This window comes from Triticum aestivum, chromosome 4A, assembly GCF_018294505.1.
Source record: "Triticum aestivum cultivar Chinese Spring chromosome 4A, IWGSC CS RefSeq v2.1, whole genome shotgun sequence".
NCBI classification, from domain to species: Eukaryota; Viridiplantae; Streptophyta; class Magnoliopsida; order Poales; family Poaceae; genus Triticum; species Triticum aestivum.
Window position 1 is genome coordinate 674838577 of NC_057803.1, and position 7716 is coordinate 674846292.

At 43.3% G+C, this 7716-nt stretch overlaps 2 protein-coding genes across 4 annotated transcripts; both read left to right on the plus strand.

The window, feature by feature from the left end:
- The first annotated feature begins 234 nt into the window (after window positions 1-234).
- On the plus strand, window positions 235-5002 carry LOC123088043 (tRNA-specific adenosine deaminase TAD3). 3 transcript variants are annotated; one of them, XM_044510189.1, is made up of 10 exons: window positions 235-463; window positions 1037-1116; window positions 1208-1259; window positions 1836-1906; window positions 2213-2334; window positions 2767-2849; window positions 3449-3530; window positions 3788-4249; window positions 4399-4508; window positions 4595-5002. In XM_044510189.1, the coding sequence occupies exons 2-10, from the start codon at window positions 1059-1061 to the stop codon at window positions 4806-4808; spliced, it is 1254 nt and encodes a 417-aa protein (XP_044366124.1). In that variant the 5' UTR covers window positions 235-463; window positions 1037-1058; the 3' UTR covers window positions 4809-5002. The 3 variants fall into 3 exon arrangements, with proteins under 3 accessions (XP_044366124.1, XP_044366127.1, XP_044366125.1); XM_044510192.1 differs by having other exon boundaries at window positions 281-463; window positions 1208-1239; XM_044510190.1 differs by having other exon boundaries at window positions 281-463; window positions 1050-1116.
- Window positions 5003-5553: 551 nt separating this feature from the next.
- LOC123088044 (GDSL esterase/lipase APG) lies at window positions 5554-7315 on the plus strand. The gene is made up of 5 exons (XM_044510193.1): window positions 5554-5837; window positions 5923-6050; window positions 6122-6355; window positions 6461-6716; window positions 6916-7315. Exons 1-5 carry the CDS (start codon window positions 5594-5596, stop codon window positions 7116-7118), a joined length of 1065 nt encoding a protein of 354 aa, XP_044366128.1. The 5' UTR covers window positions 5554-5593; the 3' UTR covers window positions 7119-7315.
- Window positions 7316-7716: the final 401 nt, after the last annotated feature.

Genomic DNA, 7716 nt, shown 5'->3' on the forward strand with positions numbered 1-7716 from the left:
ACTATTCCTCACTAAATTAATTAGAGAATCAACTAAAGCCTGGTTTGGGTCCACGCCCCCCCCCCCCCCCCCCACAAAGCCCATTGCCCCTCCTAAGAAGTGGCCCAAACTCTGCCACTGGTGGTAGGTAGCATCTTATTTTTTTTTCAAAAGCCCGTGGCAACTCACGGACATTTTACTAGTTATAATTAGACACTCAGACATTCAAAACATGCGCCGTTGGTGGACTGGGCCCTGGAAAGCCAGTGGGCCGTGATAGGCCGTTCCCCTCCTCAACCAACCCACCACTCTCTCCCTCCCCGTTTCCGCCGCCGGCTGAAGGATCGGAGAAACGCCTAGGGTTTGGCTCCGCCCGCCGACGCCGGCCGGGAGGCGCTCCCCGACCTGAGGCCGTGCGCTCCCCCTGAGCTCCTCTGCCGCCCCTAAGGAGCATCTTCTACCGGAGCACGAAGAACCACAAAAGGTCAGCCGGTCACCCGCCCCCTCTCGCCCCTCTCAGCCTGTTTTGTGCCAATGCGTTGATGAATCGTATTGAAATTGAACCTATGATTGTCGCAATGCGTTGATGAATCGTAGCCCCGGGACACAAAATTTTATCTACTGGAGTCGGGTTGCACTATGAGTATGGCATTTGTAGTTGCCAGCTACAGTAGAAGTGGAACTGAAATAGGATGCTGTAGTTTGTAATTTTATTTCTTTGTCTACTTAATAGTGCTGACAGTGGGTTTGGAGGGCACTTATATTCCAGATGTCATGATGCGCCTCATGCCCCGTGCGTGGTTAATTAGGTTGGTTTTGGTTTTGCATGGTAGATGCTTCTGTGCTGTTGACTCAACACATGCTTCTGATTTAGCTCGGACCTTCACATTCCCCATGGTTACTTAATGGCCTCCTCCATTTGTTCAATTTATCAATCCATTTCTTCCTCTTCCTGCTTATTGCTTTTTTCTGGTCCAGTGCCACAGCTTGCGATTTTAGATCGACCAATTTCTCGCCTTAAGAATCAGCCCGTGAGTTTTTTGTTTCTTGACTTCAGTTTCCATTTAAAGTTGGTTGTCATGGCGTGGGAGCTTATCGAGGTCGCCGGCAACCCAACTCCCCTCCCACATTCTACAGGTTTCTCTTTTAATCACTAATTTATTACTATAGTTGTTTTTGCTGCTATTCTAGTATCATATTCTCTCCTTTTTCTTCCTTTTGTTTCCAGTTGATGTGGTGGCTGCGAAGATTGAATCCAAGGTAGCCAATACTGTCATTAGGTACATGAATTTATTCCTACTTGTTGTTTATTCAGCTGGTATTTTTTGTTCAGTAGAGGGAAACTAACAAGGTTATTCTGTCATTCTTGGACAATATTACTGACTATTCCTTCTTTTTTGTCAAACTAATTGATGGCAAGAACATATGAATATTTAAGGATTTGCTTTTATTCAATGGTGTGTACCTAGCATTCGGAATAACATTTTTTTGTTTAATGCTAACTCTGAGTAAAACATAGTTGCCGTGTTCGACGAATTACAGTATAAAGAGGAGTTCAATATCAATTTATATTTGCATAATACACCTAAGTAACCTTTTGGGTTCAAGTTTTAGACCACAACTGGTTAAGTGGCAATTTTGTTCACAAAAGTGGAATTGTGGATTAGTAAATGTATCTACATTGAAAACTGACATAAAATTCAAATCCCACTTTTTGTTTAATTTATAATTGTATTTTGTTTCACAATTCCATGCTTAAGTGCTATTATGTGAATGTTGTTAGCTTGTGTGGACACAAACTTTAAAAATCATTTTGGTAACCAGGCAGTGACTGGTTAGTGTGAGTGACATTTCAGGCAACTTAATCAGGTGTGCCCACTGGAGAATCTGCGGCATGTTAAGCGGGTGCGTCGTCGTATTGAGTGTGGTAGTATATACACTTTTATCTAGTTCTGTATTACTTTCTGTTTGCTTTTTGAGTGCATACTTGCATAACGTCGTCAAGTGGAGCACATGATCACTGAAGCCATTGTATAGATCTATACATACTTCCAAGCTTACCATGTCAGAGCTATTAATAGTCAATTAGCACTACCATCTATAGATCAGATATAAATATGAGCAACCCACCATGTTGAAAGCTGTGTATAACATGTGACCAGTAACTATGTCAAAATATTTCGGTGCACTCTCTTCGCTGTGTAATTTTTCTGTATTTCTTTTCATTTGACAGAAAAATCTGAGTTATCGATCATCTTATGCCTTTCCACTGGGCCTGAAAGTTGTAAGAATGGGTTTCCCGAGGGTGTACAAAAGGTAGTGGAGGCTTACCAGTTGAGTCCTTTCATTGCAAAAGTAAGTATGCTTGTGCAATTGAACTCCCTATCGCTTTGGGTCAGCTTTTCACTTTGTCAAAATAAGCACATGATTATGGCCACCTGCTAGTTCCTACCATCCAGTAACCTTCGTGAAATTTACCATGCACTCATCTTGAATGAAAATGTAGTGTCTAGTTTGATCTCTGCGGCAAATACCGCCAAGTTTTCTGTGTCTGACCTGTTGACAGTCTGATAGCAATGCATTCCATAGTCCAGAATGCACTTACATCAGGACATTGGTTAAATATATTGTCTTTTATTCTGTGAAAAATGTGGATCATAATGATAGTAGATAAAGCTGTAACTAAGTAGTTATCAATCATGATGTATCAAAATAGAATCAACTGGATCTTTTTACAGGTGAAGCCTATCGTATGTTGATATTCGATATTTGCAATGTCTTTCACAGGTTGCCAGCTATCCTGCTATGTCGAAAGAGGAATGGGAGGAACAGTGCAAACTCTGGCCAACTTCTTATCACCCCCTGCACGAGTACGTTCTGTTTTTGTTTCATATGATGTATTTTCTGTGTTCTACTTTTTAGTGCCATTGGTTACTTCTGTCTTGTAGACTTTATTGCTTTGACCAAATGGACAAACCACTTGTGTAGCACGAAACACACTGTCCTTAATCAGCATGCAAGACAAATTTAGTCTGTCATGGTTAACCAAATGGGCTCCAAACTGTAGGCAAGGATTTCCGTTCCTTGTTATGGTCCTTGGCAGTGCTATCCTTAGGTACAAGTACTTAACAACCCGAATTGTCAACTAAGATTGTGGCCAGCCTAGAAAGAGGTCCAAACATGTGTAACTCTGTTCAAGGGAGGGTCTGTAAGGCAAAAATAGGAAAATAAGATTGTAACATATCAGTCATAAGAAATTGACTAATTGAATCATAAATTTGCAATGTGTAACTTCCAGTATTACTGAATACCTCTCATAGGAATGTTTTCTACTTCGGATGGAAAATTAAGATTGCTCATATAGATTGTTGTCTTTGGGAGCAATTTGATTGCAACTTATAAGCACAGTAAATGCCATGTCGTAACTCGTATGTAGCTTTTCTGATGCACTTTTCTCTTAATGTTGCAGCACTGGTGGTGCATCTGGATTTAAAGAGGATGAATTACCATCAATATTTGATTGCATGAGGACTGCTATCCAGTTATCAGAGGTGGCCGCTCCTGATTGTGCACTATTTATTTATTGCTAGATTACTCTACTGATTCCCATTATTGTTATTTGAAATATTGTTGTTAGTATTAAGTGAGAAACTTTTTCAACCCTAATGCAAAGGTGCAATATACTCTATTAACGTTTGCAAGGATGGCTATTGTTTTCTTATTTATATTATGTGATTTTAGTTTGCTGGTTCTTTGTTATAGATCATATATTTTTTTGTTAACTTCTGCATGGGCGAACTTTTCCCAGGTGGGCAACACAGCCATTATTGTTGATCCATCAAGTATGCAAATAATTTCAAAGGCTACAGATCAAACACACCAGCATGATGCCTTCCAGAAAAGGAACAGATGTATCAATGTGGAAGCAGATGGTGCCCGCTCTTTGGCTGAAACAGCTGGGGATAATGATGGCAGGTTGTTGCTGTCAAGCTCCCATGTCCGCAATGGCTTGAACATGGAGGTCTCATGTATGAACCTGTGGGGATGGACAAAACAGAGGTCTTCTGAGCAGAAGACTTTGTCCTCTGAAGGTGGTTTTCTCTGGCATCCTCTGAGACATGCTGCCATAGTTGCCATTGAAAATGCTGCCGAGAGAGATCAAATGATGTTCCATACTTCAACTTCTCCAACAACCGAATTAAACTTAAATGGCGATATGGAGAATTGTTCTGATAATGAACCAGCAAAGCGGCCAAAGATAGTTACAAAGGTGAGCCTTGTTACTTATATCTTGCCTTCGATTGTTGCCACTTTGCTTTAATAACCCTTGGACACGAACTACTGTAACACAGGACTGAAAATGATGCATATTTGCTGTTCTCCCCATCTTGTTCTAACAAGTTTGAACTTGAACATCAGGATAAAGAACAAGCTGAACATCAAGAATGCGGGAGTGACTTGTCTGGAACAAACAGACCATATCTCTGCACAGGATTTGACATCTACCTTGTTTGGGAACCCTGCACAATGTAGGTTCAGTATATTAATAGAGTATGGCATCATTTTCTGGTTGTTACTTACTGTTTAGGTTGCTGACATGTTTGTTTATTTGAAGGTGTGCTATGGCACTTCTACATCAAAGATTCAAGCGTGTCTTCTACGCTTTCCCTAATCCAATCACTGGAGCTCTGGGCAGTGTCTACAGATTGCATGGGGAGAAAAGTTTAAATCACCATTATTCTGTGTTTAGAGTAAAAATGCCAGAGCCAGATTTGAATGTTTCAAGTGATTACCCTGAAAAAGGCTGCTCAGATTTTGTACCATCCTAGTTCTTGAAAATCTATGAGCTTTTCTAGGCTACTTGCTTGTGGTTCGTCATCTTCGCTTTGCGAGGGCCATGTTGCCGGTGGGTTTCTGGTTCCTCTCCTTTGCTTTGTCAGGACGGTGGTGTTGGTTCTTTGTCTAGAGACCCTGTGATGGTTGCCCTGCGTATTTTCCATATAACTGTTTTATTTGCCTTGCCTGTGAGCCTTCCCTCGCGAAAACGATTTGGGGGTTGTCGCCTTCTCTCTTCCAGGTGTTGTGGTGCTTGGCTTCTGCTATTTGTACCTTCTCCATCTGCGTGTCTGGCAAAACACCAGGAGTCTTTTCTGAAGGTTGGTGATGTAGAACAGCAGAAGCTACTGTGGGCGACCGTAATGTATTTTCCTTCTTATTTCTTCCATGGCACAGATACCTCTTAGGTTGCTTATACAGTTATACTTATCCAAAAGCAGAAGAAAGCATTTGTTTCTCCGTTGCTGGTTTATAGTACACTGTATGTGTTTCTTATTTCTACACGGTACGTGTTTCCTTTTTTTCTTTTTTGTAAAGACGGCATGTGTTTCGTGTGAGTGATCCTGGCCTAGCTAGAAGCCAGCGTGTAGATCACTCTTTCTGTAGTTTTCTTACTACTTTATTAGTTTGTTTCTATTTGGCTCATCACGCTAGCTTTCTTTTTGTAAAGTGTTCTTTCCTTACAATAGAGCAGTATTTTCTTGTCTTCCAGACAACTCCAACTCAAAGTAGTAGCTAGTCCGGCAGGCTACAATGGCAACAAGTCTGGCAGGCTACAATGGCGTCGAGGTGCTTGCTGCTCCTTGCTATCTTCCTTTCGGCGCAGCCAACGGGGCATAGTGGCGAGGAAGGGCCGGCGGTTCCGGCTGTGATGGTGTTCGGCGACTCGCTGGTGGATGTAGGCAACAACAACTACATCTTCACCATTGCCAAAGCCAACTTCCCTCCCTACGGCAGGGACTTCAAAGACCATGTCGCCACAGGAAGGTTCTGCAACGGCAAGCTGCTTGTCGATTTCATAGGTTAGCCCTAAACCATCTTGTCACACTGATGTGACTTCACGATGTATATCTTGTGTTTACAATGTGATTTGTATGTTGGTTGCAGCTGAAAAGGTTGGGTTCAATGGCTCTCCGCCGGCGTATCTCAGCCCGCAAGCATCGGGACAGAACCTTCTGCTTGGAGCCAACTTCGCATCTGCTGCATCTGGCTACAATGACCATGGGACTCTGATTGTAAGTATCATCGATGAGTGTCCTTTCTTGCAAATATAAGTATCACTGTATTATATAATGGCCTACTGCAGAAAGCCATCTCTGTCTCTCAACAATTGAAGTACTTCAAAGACTACCAAGCTAAGCTGGTGGTGGTGGCTGGGAGCAGCCATGCTCGCTCCATCATCTCCGGCTCACTCTACATCATCTGCGCCGGTTCATGTGACTTTATCTACAACTATTACATCAACCCTTTCCTCGACATGAACCAAACCGCTGAACAATTCTCAGACCGCCTCGTCGGGATGTTCAACAACAGTGTGACGGTAATCTATAAACGCCAAACCTAAGCTCTTCTATATATAGCTGGATCAACAAAGGATAGATGGTTAAAATCATGTACCTTCTTCTCAATTTTGAATTGATTTTAGCAACTTTACGATATGGGAGCCCGACGCATCGGCGTGTTCTCCCTGCCACCCTTTGGTTGTTTTCCCCTGGCGATCACGTTGTATGGTCATGGGAGGAGCGGCTGTGTGTCTAGGCTCAACAACGACGCCCAATATTACAACATGAAATTGAAAGCTGCTGTTGACTCACTATCAAAGAAGTACCATGATCTCAAGATTGTGGTTCTCGACATGTATACACCTTTGTACAACCTCGCTACCTCTCCTGTATCGCAAGGTACGATATAAAATCTAGTACCTCTGTACACTAATATAAGAAGTTTTTCTAGTTTGCAAAAATGTCTTACATTAGTTTACAGAGGGAGTACTTATTTATGGTCAGAATGATGCATGGCATACATTTTTTTGTCTTCTAACAACAACGTTATAGCTGAGCTCTGACCACATCTGGCTTACGAACGGGTTTCGCGCTGTAGGGTTCACCGAGGCGAAGCGGGCTTGCTGTGGCACGGGGACGGTGGAGGCGTCAATCCTTTACAACCCCCTGTTACCTGGGACTTGTCCGAGCGCACGGACATATGTGTTCTGGGACGTCTGGCATCCGTCAGAGGCAGCAAACAAAGTTATTGTGGACTCTCTCGTAGATGAAATCAACAACCTGGTTGGGAAAACCCACTAGATTGTACAGTAGACATGCAGGCTTGATGCTAAATTGCTTCAAGTATCCAGAAAGAAAATAATGGCGGTGGACTAAGCAGAACACATGATGCTTCCATGTGAAAAGTGATCAACATTTACCTTGATGCATTCCATGTCAAGAGGTTGTGGTTTAACTTTCTTTTGGAAGAAAGAGGATTGAATACCCCGGCCGTTGCATCAACTGGTGCAAAAAAACCTCAGTTAATCATTGCAAGATATAAGCATCCATCTTTTTAGGGCCTGTTCAGGAGCCCTCCAATTCCTGACTCCGTGAGCTCCACGTCTGGAGTTGGGCCGAACGCTCCAAACTCCAGGTCGGTGAGAAGCGAGAGTTGTGACAAATTTACAGCAAATTGCCACCGCCAAGTGTACCGGCTCGAGCGCTATTCCTTTTTTTCACCAGACTCGAGCGCTACTCCTCACCTCCCCTCGCCCGTTCCCTTGCTCCACGCCCGTGCCCAACCCTAGAAGCCGCCACGGGCACACGACGGCGGAAACCGGCGGCCGCCCTCCCCACCGCCGTGAATCGCCCAACTATGCCTCACGACATCCGCAGGTGGCCGCCGAGCAATCCATGA

Coding starts and splice junctions, on each gene's coding strand:
- LOC123088043 (XM_044510189.1), top strand. CDS start 1,059: ATGGCGTGGGAGCTTATCGAGGTCGCCGGCAACCCAACTCCCCTCCCA. Junction 3,531..3,787: donor CTGCTATCCAGTTATCAGAG/GTGGCCGCTCCT, acceptor AACTTTTCCCAG/GTGGGCAACACAGCCATTAT. Junction 4,509..4,594: donor GTTTGGGAACCCTGCACAAT/GTAGGTTCAGTA, acceptor GTTTATTTGAAG/GTGTGCTATGGCACTTCTAC.
- LOC123088044 (XM_044510193.1), top strand. CDS start 5,594: ATGGCGTCGAGGTGCTTGCTGCTCCTTGCTATCTTCCTTTCGGCGCAG. Junction 6,051..6,121: donor ATGACCATGGGACTCTGATT/GTAAGTATCATC, acceptor GGCCTACTGCAG/AAAGCCATCTCTGTCTCTCA. Junction 6,356..6,460: donor TGTTCAACAACAGTGTGACG/GTAATCTATAAA, acceptor AATTGATTTTAG/CAACTTTACGATATGGGAGC.